This window comes from Naegleria lovaniensis (genome assembly GCF_003324165.1).
Source record: "Naegleria lovaniensis strain ATCC 30569 chromosome Unknown tig044, whole genome shotgun sequence".
Classification (NCBI taxonomy): Eukaryota; Heterolobosea; class Eutetramitea; order Acrasida; family Naegleriidae; genus Naegleria; species Naegleria lovaniensis.
Genome location: NW_025407866.1, coordinates 257,831 through 276,899, shown reverse-complemented (window position 1 = coordinate 276,899; position 19,069 = coordinate 257,831). Strand labels below are relative to the sequence as shown.

The following is a 19,069-nucleotide window of genomic DNA, read 5'->3' as shown; positions in this document are numbered from 1 at the left end:
TGGTTGTGGTGGAGTATATGGAGCTTTGATAGCACATTTTCTCATTTCTCCTTCCTTGCAAGAGCCTTGGAGAAGTTTTTTGGTGTTCTTGGCTGTTGTTCTTCCTCTTCGTCATTCGCTTCGTCCTCAACCGTAGCTACAAGGTCTACCGTATTTTTGGTGTATGGAGGGCAATTAGGGATTGGCTTCAACTAATGAAACCGATAGGTGTCGGGGAAATAAACTCGTCCCAAATAACCTGAACCATCCCAAATTTTGGCTGGCTGGGATTGGTCCATCCCAAATGTTTTGAAACATTTCTATGAGATTGTGGAGTTTCAAAGGAACCTGGTCTGGTCGTTGCCACGGAAACAGCTCTCGTAGTTGTTGAGGAGAGGTCGTCGTGGGTTCAATTGCCGCCAATACAAAGTTTTTGTCTGCTGGCGAACATTGAGTTTTTAGTGATGATGAGGAAGGAGGAAGTAATGCTTGACTAGATGTGGTGGAAGATTGGTTGTTGTTGAGAGCGGTTCCAGAGAGAGATTGTGCAGATGTGGCCACGAGTGGTGAATCATTGTTGCTGTTGGGATATTTGCTGCTGTCAGATGACATTTCTTGGTCTTGCATTTTTTTATTTGGCAGGAGGTAATTTTCAAAATGGAAATTGTGCCGCTATGAATCAGGAGATGCAAAGACGAAGCATGAACGCAATTCCTTGTCCTCGTACGTGTGGGTCTTTGTTTTTTTTGTGATAAATTATTTGAATCAAACTGGAACAACAACAGCAAGAAGTCTGTAAAAGGAACTGAGTGAACAAAGAAAGTTTCGATTGGAGCTTCTATTTCTTTTAAATTGGAAAGGTTGTCATGTTCTCATACATTCTTTTTCATGAGCAGGTACTCTTTAACATTCAATTGTAATCATCTAATTTTGATTGGATTTTTATTTGCCACATGTAATTAACTCGTGAAGTTTACGCGCAAAAAACTAAAGGAACGCTTTGTTGCTTGCCCGTTTTCCAAGAATAGCTAGTTCACTTTCAGAAATGCTTTACATATTATGGCAGCGGTCTTGGCCGAGTGGTCTTAAGGCGTTTGACTTGAAATCAAATGGGGCGACCCGCGCAGGTTCGAGTCCTGCAGACCGCGAATTCTTTTTTCTTATCAGTCCAAAGTTATCAGGTGTTCAATGCATTGACTCAACTCTACAATTGTAGAACTGAATGGCTGTTAGGCGAATGCCAATTCAACTTCAAAAAAATGCTGAAACATCAAATATTGGCTCCCTCTTCGGCCATGACCCGCAGCAAATTGTTGAATGGGTCGAAGTATACACATCATCATCATACATTTTTGAACAATTCTAATAATCATTTGTGGTTGGGTAACGAAAGTTTTTGTTATCGGAATACGGCCAAGAATTTTCATATAAATTTATGGAATGGGTACTCATCAAGTTCCCAGTATGAAGGAGGTGGACTCTATGGTTCAGCAATGACCAAAAAAACAACAATTAAATCATCATCACCCGTTACTTCTAAGAAAGTTTATGAACGCAAAAACACTCCGATCATTACACTCAACAGAGAGAATGAAGAAGACGAATTGAAAAATTTGGGAGATTTATCGGATAGGGAAAAGTTGCACAAACATTTGGGATTATCATCGGTACCAACAAATATCGCTCCGCATCAACGTGAAGCTCTGGAAATGGCAATGGGTGAGCTTATAGCACAAGACAAGACAGAATCTGCAACAAACAGGCAAAAGCAGAGGAAGAGAGCTGCTCCTACAAGTAAAGCGAGAGACGAAGAAATTATCAAACAAAAACTTGAATCTACAAGGAGACCAGAAGAGGTATCTTCCTCACCACAAATAGATAGGCAACACCTCTCATTGATGGAAGCACCCAACCAGACCCTTCAAGAACGATTTTCAAAGAAAGCTTCCAAATCCCTAACACCAACAGAACTTGCAGAGAAAACACTAGATACTCACAAATTTGATCCAGACAAGCCAGAGACACTTGTTCCATTCAAGTCTCCAAGATTAATCAAATTGTGGAAAGAAGGAAAAATTGTGCCAGAGAATATTCGAAACAGATTACGATTTGAAGAAACTCCAGACGGATTATTCGATATTTATTTTACTGATGATCGTAGTTTTACCAAGTTGACCACAGCGCTTTTAACTCCAACCAGTACCTTTTTACAGCTTGAAAAATTGAAAATGTTATCCGAAGAGACAGATCCAGAATTATTTTTCAAATCCAAACCTCTCACTCTCAAAAACTTTAATTATCTTATTCGATGTCAAGCCATTCAGGGTAAATTAGAATTTGCTGAACAAACCTTTGAAAAGTTGAAAAATTTGGGACCTTCCAAGTCTGAACTCGAATTAATCATACAGAAACGAAAAGCATCACTATTGAGTGATAATAGCCACATGAATGACGAATTGTACTTGATTCCAACTGAGCACACATTTTGTGCTGTCATGCAAGCATGTGCTGCACAAGGAGAATACAAAAAAGCATATGGATACCTTCGAGAAATGCAACATGAATATCAAATTAGTCCCAATGTGGTTCCCTATAGTATTGTCGTTCACGCCATGGTCAAGGCAGGCAAGCTCGATGAAGCTTTCCAAATGGTAGAGTTGATGCGTTCTCATAACCTTCCAACCGATACAGTCCTCCACACAGATCTCATCAAAGGCTGTATTGATAAGGGAGACGTAGAGAGAGCATGGAATCATTACATGGCCATGGGAATGGTGTATGGTGTTCCTCATGATGAAGTCACTCTCACTGTCATGATCGATGCATGTGCCATTAAGGGACAAGCTGAGAAAGCAATGATGCTCTTTAGAAGATTGGAAGAACAAATGATGGCTGAGCCATCGGAGGCAACTTTCAATTCTATCATTAAGGCATTCTCGAAACGAAAGGATCTTCGCCACAAAGCATTCGAAATGGCCGATCGAATGGAAGTGCAAGGTTACAAGCCTGATATTTACACGATCAATTCATTGATTAATGCATGTGCCGACGACGGAGATGTTTCCAAAATGAAAAAAGTTTTGAAAAAGATGAAAGATTGTGGTATCAAACCAACAGAACACACCTACGTTTCTGTCCTAAGTTGCTACAGTGTTGCTCAACAAGTGAAAGGAAATAGTAATCTCACAAAAGAACAAAATCAAAATATTGTTGACGCCTTAGCAGTTTTCGAAAAGATGAAAGAAAGTAATTTACCTGTGAATAACTATTCAATGAATGCATTGCTTGGAGTTTTTACAAACGCACTTCGGATTACACGAGCAGAAGAATTCTTTGCAAAGACCTACCAAGAGCATCAACTCGTTCCAGACAGTATTTCCTATGCACTGTTAGTGAGGATGTATTGTAGGGCGAAACGAACAGAAAAAGCAATGGCTCTTTTTGATGAAATGAAAGAAAAAGGAATAATACCCACATACCAAGCATACAAGCACATGGTGTTCAAGCTCGTCGATGAAGGTTATGTTGAAAAAGCACGTGATTATTTACGACAAATGTTCGAAGTTGGTGGTTTCAAGTTATCACCAAGTGACATTATCAAATACAAGAGTCGAGTTGCAGGTGCTGCTCGATTGATTAAGGAACGAAAACAAGAAGAGAATGTTGACGAGTATATCAAGACATTTGTGGATTTGGTAGACTATGATTTGGATAAGAAAGACAAAATGGTAAAAGCAACACCAAACACGCCAGCTCAAGCCTTAGCAAAATCCATCACCTCTTTCAAGTAAAAGTTGCTTTCAATATATTTGAATTTACAACAACACGTGCAGTCAGACTTTGTCGAACAAGTTCTTTTCACGTCCAGCTTGGACAATCAAAGTGAACTGGGTTTAGAAAATTGAAGTCTCATCATCTCGTTCCGTGTGTCATTTTAACGACGTCCAACTGTTCTTTCAAACACTCACAAGAGCGAGACTTTGGAAATTGCATCCGTTCAAATTATGGGTTAACCAAAACTCAAAACGACACCAAAAAAAATGAAGAAAACAACTTTTGTTCGAAAAGGAGCATCCCTTCAAAAACAACTCCCTCTCGGAACGAAGCCTTCCGTGCACAATGGACAATTGTTGGTATCATCAGGACTTCATGATTTGGATGGAATTATTGGAGGAGGATTTCCATTGGGAAGCTTGGTCTTGATTGAAGAGGATCGTTTTAGTGAATATTGCCAACATTTGATGAGGTATTTCCTATCGGAAGGAATGACCAATAGACATTCCATAGCGTGTGGATTATTTAATCAGATACAATATTCTGCAGGTGTGAGTTTATCATCAAGTGGTAGTGGTAATGGAGGACATGGAACCGAAGTATTATCCAGTCTCCATCCGTCACTCTCCTCGTATTTTGCTTTTAATTATTCTCGATACAAGGCTGAATTAGAAGAAAAGGAACAAGAGAAGGATCAATCTCTGACAAATTCTTTGAATAGTTCCACTTCTTCGAATGCTACATCCAAATTGTCAACTCCAAGCGAATCATCACAAAATTCCGAGATTAGCACAACAACATCAACAACTAACACACCCAACAGTATTATGGACCGATTGAATAGAAAAATTGGAGCTACTTCTTCTTCATCAAGTACTTCTGTTACCGCAACCTCTCACACACAACCTTCGACGACACAAGATTCCACAAATAGTGAACTTAAAATTGCATGGAGGTATCAAGACTATGTAGAACAGCAAATGAAATTGAAACAACAACGATCTTCAACCTCTGCAAGTGCATCCTCAGGAGAAAAGAGTGGAGTGGTTGGTACAGTGTTGTGCAGCGAATATGATTTGAGTAAGACCATGCAACCTGAAATTATCAAAGCCAATTTAGATGGGCTTCATGTTCTGTTTGAAAAGGATGAAATTTTTGATGAGAAAATTGGTGTGTTTTATGATAGATTATTGCGAAAAATTGCCAAAATAATTTCTGCAAGTAAGACACACTACACAAATGCTGCCAACACGAGTAATGAAATTTCGAGTAGAGCTGTTGTTAGAATTGGTCTGCAATCGCTGGGTTCCCTATTCTATAGTGGTGATGACAGCAAGACAGCTCAATTCCGATACATGCTCAAATTTTTGTCACAACTCAAAGCTCTTCTTCGTTCCAGCCTTTCCGTTTGTGTTTGTACCATTCCTAAGGCTTCCATTAATTCAGTTTCACCTTCCCTTCTTAATGAACTCGAACAATTGTCAGATTTATCACTCTCCATTGATAGTTTTACAGGAGCTGGCCTAGACGTGAGCGAATGGGAATTTAAGGAATATAGTGGACTCTTTTATATCAAGAAGTTATTCAAGATGAATTCACTGACATATAATTTCACACCAGAAACTCTCAATTATGCATTCAAGCTCAAGAAACGAAAAATGTACATTGAAAAATTACATTTACCACCTGAAGAGACTCGAGAAGCTTCAAATCCTGATCGACCAAAATTCAAAGCATCCAACGAAGTTGAAAGACACAAATTACAAGTAGAACGAGTGTTAAAATCGATTCCATCCATGAATTCTGCCAGTGACTCTTCCAATCTTGCAACATCATCGGATGATCATGTTTTTGGATGTGCCTCACAGTCGAGCGTCTCTGGCAACAATCCTCTCGACTTTTGAAAATAAGACTGAAATAAACTTTATCCTCTGCAGATAAGACAGCCCAAATATTTGCGTAATTGTTTGCAGAATCAAGAGAACCGCCAAATTTAACTGATCCAACAATTCAAAAAAAATTGGATCGATTAACCAAACACCTCTATGGACAAGCATGTTTTACACACTTCGGAACCAACTATTTCGTTAGAGGACTTGCTAGAGAGATATACTCAAGAGGAAAGAAGAAAATTTGTTAACCGCACATGTGTTTTCAAAAACAGTCTGTTCTGGCAAGGCTTCCCAGCCGAAATGATTAAGCACGAAGATGGTTTTTATTTTCTTCTCCGTAAGGAGGCAATAGATCTCATGGAATACATTGACCGAGTGGAAACAGACAGTCCTAGGTATGTTTCAATCATAAGATTGAATGCCAATATTCATGAAATTCTGGTTAGAATATCCGATCTTGGAAAGGCTCTCTTTGGTTCTCCTGGTACTGGAAAATCTTCATTACTTTTTTTCATTTCCAATTATTGCCACAAAAAAGGATGGGTTGTCTTGTATTGGCTGTTTGGTTCTAATTCAATATCAGAAAGATATGTTTCACATTTCTTGAAAGATAATCCAACCTACACTTTCAACCCTTCCTCTAGCGGAATTGCTCAAATTCAAGAGCTTCTCAAAACACTCTATTCGCAACATGAATCAAGAGTTCTTATTGCTATAGATCAATGGAATGTCTTTTTAACAAACTTGAGAACTCAAAAGAATACAATGCTGCTGGAATATTTCAACACATTTCAGACAAGTGGTGATTTAACAAACGGTGTCTTTATTGGTGCTCTGTCCTCTCAATCATTTTTTGGATTGCCACTCGATGTTTTTCCTGATGCCTCAAAACAGTCATCTGGAATTGTAATCTCACCATACACCTCCAACGAGTTCAAGGCTCACATGGATTTGGCAATTCATTGTAAAATGATAAAATCACCTCCCTCACTGGAACAACTTGCTGATTATCAATTCGAAACTGGAGGGATTCCAAGACTACTTTTATGGATGCTTTCGTCAAAAGAGAATTTCAATAATAAGGTTAAAGATTATTATATTCAGAGAATGAAGAAATTTATTGAACGGTATGAATTAACTTCCCCAAATAATTCGAAAGCAAGGAATTTTTCTTTCCAAGATACTTCAGTTAGTGTATACTTGAACAAGAGCATCATTTGCTCTGCAACCTCAATAACACCATGGTTAGAGTCAGGCCTTTTGGTCAAGATGTCAAACCCTGAAGAGGATACTGAATTGGATAGCTTTGATGCACCTTGCCCCATAGCAAGAAGTGCCATCTATGCGTGCTTAACATGTGTTCAAGATTGTACTTCCTTGATACAGTTTCTTATCACAGACAAACAAACCAAACGAAGAGCTTTGGAGTTGCTTTTTTTAAAACCTTTCACCAATGCAACTCATAGCTCACCTGTGTCAATGCTCCTTAAGAGTATAGACGGCGTTAGTTGTGACATTGAGGTTACGAAGATTGTACATCAACAACGCCCACATAGAGGGGTCTATCAACTCCAAAAGATTAGCCGAGGAACACTTATTATTTGTAATGACGATCATCAGTTAATAGATTTCTATGCTTACAACTTGGATGGTTCGCATGTTTTCATTCATGTTTCTCACATGTCTTATACTCAATACTGTAATGGAGACAAACAAAATTTGAGACTGCTTTGGGAAGATATCGTAAAGAAAAAACAAAAGAAGCATGAAGTCAATGCAGAGGATGAACGTCCACCAATAACCCACTCTAATCGAATGAAAATGGAAAATGGTGAAGTGACAGTGTGTGACTTCTATCGTTTGTGCTCTGGATGCAAGAAAACTGCTAAATTAACGAAAAAAGATAGAATTGTTTATCTCACAACATCTGATGTTGCACCAAGCAAAAAGCTGGACCGTCATGTTATAATTTGTAACTTTGAACAAAATGCATCAAAATTCTCTGTTGCACCGGAATTTATTAGAAATGCAAATAGTGATGACGACGAAATGTCAGGTAATTTGGAATCAGGGGAATCACAAGCTCAGGAAGAGATAGATTCAACTGAACCTTTTATGGCAAACAAGACACCAAAAAATAGGTAATTTCATTCTGTACTAGGTGAAACAATATCAGCTGGACAATTACCACTTCGAGAAAATATCATTTCACAATAATCAACGAGATAATCCATCAACGACTCGAGGAAAACCATCAAAAATTTCATCAACAAGCACCCTCTTTGATTTTGATTGAACCAAATTCATGTTTTTTAGTGTGGCTCACAGCAGAACATCTCTGAGCACGGTGTTTTGTTTGTTGCGCGCAGCAAAATAAAATTCTGCATTTGTGACAGTGATTTGTTTGCTGTTCGCAACAAACAAAATGTGCCTGCGAAAAAACAATTGGAAACAACAAACCGCCAAAACCAAACGTTAAAACTCCAGAACAAAAAATGGCCAGGGGCAACAAAGTTTGAAGCAAGAAGATTACTCGTTTCAATGACATCAAGATTGTCTATGAACCCTTGTCAAGACCATCATACAAGGAAGATTCAAGACGATCAATTTTAAATTTAATGAAGCTGTTGATTTTCAACGAAGACAACAATAACCAAAGTTGTAGACACGAATGAACCATCTTTCCATTACAACTATCATGAAAAACCATTTAGCCGTTTTCGCTGATTTTCACACGTTTATAAAGTCTCAGCCTACCATTTCGCACCTCAGGCCATTCCTAAAAACTTCACGTCACCAAGAATGGTAAGAAATCATTGGTCTTGACATCTCATCACAAAAAAATATGGCCCACACATCGTTCCATCTCAGAAACCTTGTTGCTCTCCTGCTGATGATCTTATTGGTCGTCACTCATGTGCTTGCCTCTCAAGAAGAAACTGTTCACATACCCGTGGTTGCTTTTTCTATTACAAATTTCACACGTGATGATGAAATGGGTCATATCATGATTCCGTCCGCACAACAAACTACTGACGCCATGGCCTCCTTCCAACAACCAAGACAATCTTGTTCTTGTCCTACTTGCAATTGCAATGTGGATCCTGTTTGTCCAAAATCCATACCAGCTAGTACCTATGTGGTGGCCTCATCGATTACATGCTCTTCCAATCAAGCTCCTGGCATTGGTTTGGTCAATATCATTGATACCAACAACAATGGCTTTACCTATTATTTGGTTGATGAAAATAACAAGAACAAGGCTGTCAGTAATCAACAATTTTCCTATTCGACGTATAAGAGTATTCCAAGCGGTACGGCTCAAGTTTCCTGCATCAGTGATCCTTATCCAGCCTTTCGTTTTCAGGATCCAGTTGGCATGTACATGTTAGTTCGTTCTTCCAATGCTGTCTTTAGTTCTGCCATTCGATTCAATGTTCAAATGAGTTGTGTCACTCCTCCTTACACTTCTTCATACACCTATCATCAAAATGGAAGAGTTTACCTTGGAAAATCAATCACCATGTTTACTGAATTGAGAAATCGATTAGGTAATGCTGATGATTGGCAACAAGGTACTTTACAATGTACCAATTGTCAATCCGGCTCATCCTCAAGTACAGGCATTGTAAACGGTAAAGGAAGTGTGACCTATACACCAACGAGTACTGGATACATGACTCTGTCATTGACATATACTCCAAATGCTGGAATTTATGGATCGTCACAATCATTCAATTCTCCTTCTTTTTATGTGTATCAGATTGGACAATATGGTTCGATTACAGTTCCATCCAATTCATTCAAGACAGGATATAATTTTACAGTCCAATATCAAATTAGAGATTCTGACAATAGTATCACACCCGAATTAGATCCTCGTCTCGTGAAAGTGGAGTCCTTTTATAGCAATTTGAATACTGTGAATAATGACATTAGTTGTGTAATTACTTCGACCTCAGGAAGTGCAAGTGTTGAATGTATGCCAAAAGTTGCGGATCGATGGTACATCTTGACACTTTCGTACAATGGAAAGCTACTTGCTACGAGCTCAAATTTCAATACCGTATTTGGTAGAGCTGTGAATGGTGCTTGTGGTATTAATTTTGGAAGTTTTGGATGGTTGATGGTCGTCAGTTTGATCCTCGTATTAGCGAATTCTAGTAATCTTCTTTTTTAATAAAGAGCGTTTGAAACAGGTCTTCCAACAAGTGCTTTCATACCTTGTCTCTCTCATTGACTTATTTTTGTTGTGCTCATCGTTGTTGCGATTTTTTTCATTAATATGTGGAGTGGTTTTTTGCCTTACTAATTTAAAAAGGAAATTGTACAAAATAAAATCTAACAGAAATTCCACTCACTTGATCCAGAAACAAAATGTACAACATTTCATCTAGTCACACGACTAGTAGGGGAATTAACTCCAATTGCTTTGCCTCTCATTTACGTCAATTACACATACCTCAAATCATTTCATCCACAACTCATCACACTCTCCAAACAAAAATCATTCCTTTAAAATCGAACGAGAACGTCATTCCTTCTCGATACATTTCTCCACTTCTCACAGGTCAACGAGAACACCTCTCTTTCGGAGGACATGTTTATGTGAAATGTTCGAATTTGGATGAAATGTTTACATGGAGTGAATTGAATTTTCATTCACGTAATGATGAAGATACCATGATGGAAAATCATTCTCGAATTCTTTGTTCCATCTATCAATGTGTCATGCATTCTAAAAAGTATCGTTGTAAAGCTCAAATTCGTTTCTATCCTTCTATTCATACCTATGTGCACGTGCATTCACATGGAAATCATCCAATGCCTTCTCCTCAATTTGTCATGACTTTGGAAGATGAAGATAATGAAGAATTCTTTCAAAATCTCTCTCATCATGAAGAGGAAGCAAACACTTCTCATTCCGTGTCGTCCATGATAGAATTATTATATTCCACGAAAACATTGTCACAAGTTTACAAAAATCCAATTTACACCAAAACCAAACGAGGCTCTGAATTTCTCAAAACGTTTTTAACCATTCCCAATGTGCTGCTTCAATTTTCATCACCCGAACAATTCCACTATATTGAACAATTGACAGATCGTGATCATTTATATGTGGATGGTCCTCTTGAATTGTTCACACCAGACACTCGATTCATGTTCATCTTTTTTGTGAGAAAAGAAGGTTCCCTTAATACCATTCCATGTTTGTATTCGTTTTTGAATGAAATTTCAGATTCGAGTTACAAGTCACTTTTTGGAAATTTGGAAATGTTCATGATGAAACCGTTGGGTGTTGAGAATTATTTGGAACATAAAAAGCAGAGAGGACGATTACAAATTTCATGTGATTTTGATCCATCGATGAGAAGTGCATTGAATTTGGTATTTAAAACGGTCGATGTGGTTGGAAATGAAAATGTGTTGGTGAGTGCTGTTGAGAGATTTATTGAGGCACAGGATCAAGTTCCAAGTTCGTCGGATGTTTCATGTTCGAACGTGTTGAAAGCATTCCCAGAGATTCGAATGAGCTTCTTTGAAGATTTGAAGAAATTAAGTAAATTGGCACAACGAGATCTCTTTTTGAGAAAACGATATGAATTTGAGTTGAAATGGAGTCATTTAGTTGGAAATGAAGTGATGAACTTTTTAAGGGAATATTTTTTTGGATTTGAAGGAGAATTCTCAGTCATGAATTCTCCATCCGACCATTCGAATGATTATGGTTCAAAGATACGTACAAGTGTGTATGAACCTCATACTTGGTCGTGTGCTTTCAATCCAAACATTGCAGAGTGGAATGTCGCTTCGGATCATGTCTTGTTACATAATCAATTATTTTTCCAACTCTTCTCAGTGAACGAATTGAACGAACGATTCACCACGTGGCACGAATTAATTGATCTACTCAAAGAATTGGAATTTAAATTGTTTAAGGAACCGCTGGAATTTTCACAAAATCCTCTCCATGTCTTGAAATGTGTATCAGAACTTGTTGAAAATTGTAAAACAAGACACGTCCTCCACTAATCATGACCAAGATCTAAAGATCTGTCGAAATGATGATGAGGACCAATGAGGATCGAGTGGTCACACACAGTGACATCATTTTCCTTTTTTTGTGTGAACAATGAACTTGGATGTTTTTGAACATTTCCTCCAACAACAGTTGCAATCCAATCAAAAAATTAAAACCATTTCATCATGATTTCATCTTCTTCTGCAACGTCCAGCAACATACCATCCGATACCACCAAACAACAACAACAACAACAAATTTCGACTTTACCTCCTGAATGTTCTCTCTCATTGGAAGAAATCTTTACAGAGCAAGATGCCAAGGAACTGAATTCGTTTCAAACGGTCAAATTGCATTGTCGGAAGGCTGATCAGGCAGATGTTCTTCGGGCCATGTTGAAAGAAGAGGCTGGATTTGTGGATGATGATGATCATATTCATCATACATCTTTGGATCATTGTAATAGGATCCAAGATCAATTTGCTGATCATCAAGAAACGGCAACTTCTTCTTCTTCTTCGTTGGAATCATCTACGGTACTAGATATTGAAGATTTGGATGAGGAGAGTTTGGAACAACTTCTCTCTCAGCTCTTGAAATCGGATGAATCAAATTCCAAACAATCATCAACGGAAGAGCAAGATGAAATTGCTCTACATTTCTTGATGAGAGAGGATTCATTGAAACCTCCTGAACCAGGTTTAAATGAAGTGAAAAAACAAGTGGAATTTCCTCCTCGAAATGATCATGACGATGAAAATACTGTACCAATGGAATCTGTGGGTCACATTGTTCGTGACCATAAACGTGACAAACTATCGAAAGAGAAATTCAAGATTGTCAGAGCTGTGCCCGGTGACAACACTCAAACAGAATTGCGCTCTGTTCCTTTCATTTGTATAACCTTTAGCCATGATATGATCGAAGAGTTTGATGCAGAGCCATTACCATTTGAGGCCATTAATTTTGTAGAAATTGTTCCTGTCACTGAGAATATCAAGGAAGGAAAATGGAAATGGATTGGTACAAAATCATTGCTATTCCAACCAAAGTTTAGATTTGACCGATCCTCGTCATTCACATACAGAGTCTTGCAAGAAAAAACCAAGAGTATTTATGGCCAAGTGTTGGAAAGCACTTTCGAAGTGACTTTCAAAACGCAAACGATGCAACTTTCCAGATTTGTTCCATATGGATCATTTCCAATTTCTCAAGTTCCTTTTTGCTACCTTGAATTTGATCAAGATATCGATCCGCAACAAGTGCTCAACTTTATAACAGTTCAAACGTCGTCACTACTGTCCCGTGGAACTGCCATTTCTTTCGAATTATTTACAGATCTCAAACTGATAGAACAGACATTGCAAGATTTGGAATTTAAGAAAAAATTCAAACAGGTGTACAGCATGTATATGAGTGTCTTAAAGAACCACAGTGCAACTTCGAAGAGACACTTTTGGATCAAGTTATTGATCGACAATGATACCTTTAACGCTGGAAAGGGCTATCCAAAGATAGGACTTGGAGAAAAAATTCTCGCGACCATTAAGGAAGGTATTCCATCGTTAGAAGGACCAAGACCTTCAACTTCTCCCTTTACCTATTATTTTTATGGACATGGAAAAATGAAAGTTACTGATTATTATCCAAAGAAGAGTATATTTGACAAAATCTTTGGAAGTAACATTTATCCAGGTTCATCATTTAGCTTCTATTTTTCGAACCCTATCGATTTAGAAAAGTTCAAGAATATAGAAGACTTTATCAGTGTGGAGCCTTCTATTGAACAAATGAGAGTGACTAGAAATGGAACCTATATCTCAATACAAGGTGATACGAAACCCAGAGAGAAATACACTGTAATTATTAAGAAAGGTTTACCAGATATTTATGGACAAGAATTAGAGAGTGATTATGTGACGACATTTGAAATTAGTGGACAGGGAAAAACAGTTCATGACACACTTCCTCAGAATTCGATATTACCTCCATCTTTGTTTGACAATAATGACCCATTCCTGTATTTTGACTCTGTCAATATTCCAGAAACTCATGTTGTGATCAATCAAATAGATCCAGAGGAATTCTATGTGGAATCAACCATTCCAAAACTCAAGCAACAAAACACATATAGTTCCAATAACTATGAATATTTTAATTGGTATCCCAAAAAACCAATATCAATCGGAAAGATGGTTTTAGATGAAAAGGTGAAATCTGTCAATTTTGAAAAGGACAAAGTTGCTTCAACTCAACTTTCCCTATCTCCATACCTTCAAAATACTACACAAAAAACTGGTCAACTCTTAGTGCAGTACAAACCAAAAGACACAAGTTTGATCTTCAAGTCCTATACTCATTATGTTTTAAAGTGGATTCAAGTAAGCAATCTTTGCGTTGAAATTTTCAGAGTCACAGGTGATGACAAAGTTTCTGTATTTGTGACCGATTTCAGAACTGGTAAGCCTGTTCCAAATGCTTCTCTTAATTTCAAATATTCACCTCAGTATTACGGACAGGTTGGCATAGAAGTTAAATTTATGAGTGAGGAGGCAACCACGAATGAGAATGGTATTGGATACTTGACTCCTGTCCATGGAGCAATGTATTATTCAAGATTGATCGTCAAAACTGACACTGATAGCGTCATTTTGATACAACCACAGATAGCGATCGTTTCAGCTCGTACATCCTACCTCACCTCACACATTATTACCGATCGAGGACTCTACAAACCAAAGGAAACTCTTCATGTGAAAGGATATTTTAGAACTATTGATTTTAATAATGACAAGAGCAGTGACCTGTTTGGAACATACTCTGTTGGAAATCCTCGAAACTGCAATGTTTCCTATGTCATCAATGATAGCCTCAATGTATCCTATGCTGAAGGAAAATTTGAAACTACTGAGAATGGAACGTTTTCTTTGGATGTACAACTTCCTGACAATGTCAATCTTGGAGCGCACAGCATTCGCTTCATCTGCAATGGATACACTTTTTATTCAAGATTTTCAGTAGAAGAATTTAGAACACCCGAATACAATGTACAAAGTTCGGTCATTCCCTCCTCATTGAAAACCAATAACTTTATCGGGGATCAAATACTTTTCAAGACTGAAGCAAACTATTACAGTGGTTCTGCACTCAGCTCAGCAAGAGTAACGTCGAACTTGGATGCCAAAGTTACAAGTTTCACACCTGAGGGATGGAGCAATTATACTTTCCAAGAATCTGCCAATTCATCAACTTGTTGCTATTTTTACAATTTAAATAAGAAAGATAAGATCAAGCTTCAACCAACGGCATATGTGAGCTCTCAAACAGGTTCAGACGGTAACTGCTATACAATGGCTCAATTATGGGATCCAGAAAAACAAATTGTATATCCTCTTACAATTTCATGCAAATCCAATGTGCAGGATATTAATCGACAAACACATGGAACATCAGCTTCTGTGACTGTACATGCATGCAAGTATTACGTTGGTGTGCGATGTACTAAAAGAGTGGTCATGAAAGCAGATGAGAAAATTGATTGTTTCTTCATTGTTACCAACATTCAAGGAAAGCCTCAAGCTGGAATTCCAATCCAAGTGAAAATTGTAAAATTTGACGCCTCATCGGTTGGTTATGAAACATTGGATAGCGTGACACCAATTCGTGAATTCGGTTTGGTTTCTACTACAGAGCCACTACTTTATTCGTTCTCATTGGAAAATGATACTCAAGATTTAGCGTATGCCGAATATGGTATTTTGTGTGAAGTTCGTGAGAAAAGCATACCACGATTCAGGAGTGGAGTAAACCGTACGAGCGTTCCCATTCGAAAATTTGGCTTCAAGAGTCATTTACAAACGAAAGGATACGCTGCTCTCAATTCTTCGACTCTGGATATGGTGAGCGATAAGTTCGACAATGATCACTATTTACCTGGTGAAGAAGCAAAAATTTATGTTGCCAACCCATTTTCTGGAGATTCTCTTGGATTCATGTTTGTCACTTGTAATGGACTTGTGAAAAAGGAATATTTCGAAATTAAGGCAAATGTTGGTTATGCACAATTGACAGTTCCTATTCGAAAAGAATACAGACCGAATATTGAAGTTATTGTTAATTTGTATGGTCAAGATCAATATATTGATGAGAATGATAAGAACCGCTCTTGTCCTACCTATGCCACAGGACGCTTGACACTCAACGTCTCCAAAGAACATCATGAATTGGATGTTGCCATCATTCCAAAACATAGTGTCGTAGGACCAGGCGCAGAAACATCAGTTGAAGTCATTGTCACTGATAAGCAAGGAACCAATCAATCGAATTGTGAAGTGTGTTTAATTGTGGCGGATGAGGCAGTTCTTGACATGGCAAATCACGAAATTTCAAATCCATTAACTGCCTTGTTGCCAAGTAATAGCTGTACTGCTGAATTTCGTAACAATAGAGAATTGGTGAGATATTGGTATTATCCACCAAAAAATCAACGGGAATTGGAGTTGCAACAACAATTCGAAGCCTCTCAAAGACAGCAACAAGCATTTGATGGTAGAGGAGGTGGGGCATTTTCCAGAGGTTGTTCTTTAGAGGATATGACGGGAGAACTGGATGCTGTGCTGTGCCAATCAGACAGCTGTAGCAAATGCAAGTCGTGTTCGTTTTTTGGTGGTCTATCCTTAGCTAGTGTACTGCCTAGTTGCAAATGTTCACGAAGATGTGAGGAGTATGAGGCCACATGCGGTGGTTGCTCGTGTCATAAGAATTGTCGCTTACGAGAATGCAAAAACATGCGTGTGAATATGAACCATGAAATGGCAGCCTCCTTAATGCAAGGTCGTCAAAACGAGTTCAATGTCAGAACAGATTTTCGACCAGATGCTCATTTTGTTGGATTTGCTCAAACCGATCATGAAGGAAAAGTGAAAATTGATTTCAAGCTTCCCGATAGCTTGACTCGATTCCGTGTCACTGCACTGGCTAGTGCTTCCAGTGATCGATTTGGAGTGAATTCCTCGAAAATTACAACATGCCTTCCACTCAGTTGCAGACCATCCTTACCTCGCTTTTTGAATTACGGAGATGCTTGTGACTTGACCTATGTTTTGCAAAATCAAACATCAGCAACTCTAACTGTTGCACTCGTTTGTCACACAACCAATCTGAGATTGATCCACAAGAATCAGCTACAACGTAAGAGAGGAATTACTGTTGTTTTGAAGGGCCTCGAAAGAAAGGAAGTTCGTCTTCCTGTGCAAGTTCAAAAATGTGGAAAGGCAAGAATCAATGTTGGTATTCGTGTTATCAGAGCAGTTCCAGCTTGTTCCTCATCCGATGCACAGGAATCAGTAGTGAATGATATGGTTGGTTGGAGTGATGCTGTTAAGAATGATATCAACGTTTTCACACCAGCTACGACTGAAGCATTTGCAACGTATGGAGACATTCAAGACAAGAGTGCTGTCATTGCTCAACCCATTGCACTTCCAAAGAAGCGAATCATTTCACACTTTGGAGAAGTTAGCTTTTCCACCAGTACCACTGCTCTCTCAACACTCACAGATTCTCTCATTTATTTGTATACCTATCCATTTGAGTGCACGGAACAAATTGCAAGCAAAGTTATTGGAATTGTGTGTATGAAGGATATTATTTTACAATTCTACACACCAGAACAGTTGAAAAAATTAATGGACATTAGCTCTGCAGAAGAAATTGACTCATTCGTAAAGGATGAATTGAAAAGGATCTTTGACCGACAAAAGAGTGATGGTTCATTTTCAGTTTGGAAAACCATCTTAATTGGAGATCCATTTTTGACTTGTCACGTGGCACTTTGCTTTGCCAAATGTCGACAATATGGATATGAAATACCAAGTACAGTATTGGAATCATCGAAGAGAATTCTCTTACGTATTGAATCACTCTTCTTTTTAGGATTCTTGTGGCCACAAGTTCTCAAGGATACGATCAAATCTTTTGCTTATTATGTTTATTCTTTACTCATGGAATCAGACGAGGAAAAGAAACAAGTAAGGGATCGTTGTGAAAAACTTCTTTCACATTACAAGGACGTGAATGATTTGACTGGAAAAATGAGCCCAGATTGTGCAGCATGGTTATCTGTTGCATTGCATCGCTCAACCATTGAAACAAGTGAGGAGAACCAAGAACGATCCGGTTTCCTCTCCTTCCTGTTCGAAAAAGGTCTTTCTGCAAGCGAATGGCTGCAACATTTGAAATCATATTTTAAAGAGAATGTCACTGTTGACTCTGGAGTTTATGCTGAATTTATATCTTCGTATCGAGATGATGAGACAGCCAAGATGGTCATGTTGCATTCCGATGTGAGAACAAATGCCAATGTCATGTCTGCTCTCATGGAGATTGATAGAGAAGAGTCGAGTGATTTAATTCAAAAATTGTTGAGAAGTGTTTTGGCAGAAAGAAACAACCATCCATATGGAAGATGGAGAAACACCATCGATAATGCCTCATGTATGATTTCAGTCACTGACTATTTCAGAGAGTTTGAAAAGGACATTCCTGACATGACTGTGAACACATGGCTTGTAGACACCACCAAGCAAGACGAAACACTTTATTTGGGTCCTCAAACTTGGAAAGGAAGAAGCAAAGATAAAATGACCACATTGTTACCTGTGAAGGCCCTTATTCCAAGACAATACATGGATGAACAAGTCATTGATCCACAACAACATTTGAATTGTAACAAAGAATTGGTCGTTTCCAAAGTTGGAGATGGACGATTGTATTACCGAATTGCCCTCAGTTATACGCCTGAAAATTTAACACTACCAGCTCTCGATCGAGGTTTCTCAATCCATAGAACCTATGAAGGAGTTACTCACAAGGAGCATGTCACATTTGATAAGATTGGAAATTCATGGAAAATCAAATCTGGTGAACTTGTTCGTGTCACTCTCACATTTACCAACACGGCTCGAAGATATAACATTGCCTTAATGGACAAGTTACCAGCAGGCTTGGAACCTGTAAATCCAGAATTGGAATCTCAACATTTAGATTTGAAAGATATCAATCTAACATCGAATGATTCTACTACTGACATGACCAAATATTGGAGTCGATGGTTTGAGCATCAAAATATCAGAACTGAACGAGTGGAAGCATTTGCTAGAATTCTCTACGAAGGTTCTCATACCTATTCCTACATTGCACGTGCCACAAGCATTGGATCTTTTGTGGCACCTCCAAGCCATGTCGAAGAAATGTATTGTCCTGAATGTTTTGGTCGATCTAAGACTGAATTTGTTCAAATCTTCAACGAGTAGTAGTTGGAGCAGAAGATTCCCGTTTATTAACACAATAAAGGAAGTGATGTAAATTTACCAATGACAAAGAATTGGAGGACTTGCAT

General features: G+C 38.2%; 7 protein-coding genes across 7 annotated transcripts; 6 read left to right on the top strand and 1 right to left on the bottom strand.

Annotated features, from left to right (window-relative positions):
• Positions 1-174: 174 nt before the first annotated feature.
• Positions 175-606, bottom strand: C9374_010677 (uncharacterized protein; the record flags this gene model as incomplete). Its single annotated transcript, XM_044686247.1, has 1 exon — positions 175-606. One exon carries the CDS (start codon positions 604-606, stop codon positions 175-177), a length of 432 nt encoding a protein of 143 aa, XP_044543832.1.
• Positions 607-1,238: 632 nt separating this feature from the next.
• On the top strand, positions 1,239-3,770 carry C9374_010676 (uncharacterized protein; the record flags this gene model as incomplete). The annotated part of the gene is made up of 1 exon (XM_044686246.1): positions 1,239-3,770. The coding sequence occupies one exon, from the start codon at positions 1,239-1,241 to the stop codon at positions 3,768-3,770; it is 2,532 nt and encodes an 843-aa protein (XP_044543831.1).
• A 249-nt stretch (positions 3,771-4,019) lies between these two features.
• Positions 4,020-5,657, top strand: C9374_010675 (uncharacterized protein; the record flags this gene model as incomplete). Its single annotated transcript, XM_044686245.1, has 1 exon — positions 4,020-5,657. One exon carries the CDS (start codon positions 4,020-4,022, stop codon positions 5,655-5,657), a length of 1,638 nt encoding a protein of 545 aa, XP_044543830.1.
• Positions 5,658-5,798: 141 nt separating this feature from the next.
• C9374_010674 (uncharacterized protein) lies at positions 5,799-7,790 on the top strand (the record flags this gene model as incomplete). The annotated part of the gene is made up of 2 exons (XM_044686244.1): positions 5,799-6,040; positions 6,092-7,790. The coding sequence occupies 2 exons, from the start codon at positions 5,799-5,801 to the stop codon at positions 7,788-7,790; spliced, it is 1,941 nt and encodes a 646-aa protein (XP_044543829.1).
• Positions 7,791-8,490: 700 nt separating this feature from the next.
• On the top strand, positions 8,491-9,825 carry C9374_010673 (uncharacterized protein; the record flags this gene model as incomplete). The annotated part of the gene is made up of 1 exon (XM_044686243.1): positions 8,491-9,825. The coding sequence occupies one exon, from the start codon at positions 8,491-8,493 to the stop codon at positions 9,823-9,825; it is 1,335 nt and encodes a 444-aa protein (XP_044543828.1).
• A 197-nt stretch (positions 9,826-10,022) lies between these two features.
• Positions 10,023-11,681, top strand: C9374_010672 (uncharacterized protein; the record flags this gene model as incomplete). Its single annotated transcript, XM_044686242.1, has 1 exon — positions 10,023-11,681. One exon carries the CDS (start codon positions 10,023-10,025, stop codon positions 11,679-11,681), a length of 1,659 nt encoding a protein of 552 aa, XP_044543827.1.
• A 174-nt stretch (positions 11,682-11,855) lies between these two features.
• On the top strand, positions 11,856-18,983 carry C9374_010671 (uncharacterized protein; the record flags this gene model as incomplete). The annotated part of the gene is made up of 1 exon (XM_044686241.1): positions 11,856-18,983. One exon carries the CDS (start codon positions 11,856-11,858, stop codon positions 18,981-18,983), a length of 7,128 nt encoding a protein of 2,375 aa, XP_044543826.1.
• Between the last annotated feature and the right edge of the window lie 86 nt (positions 18,984-19,069).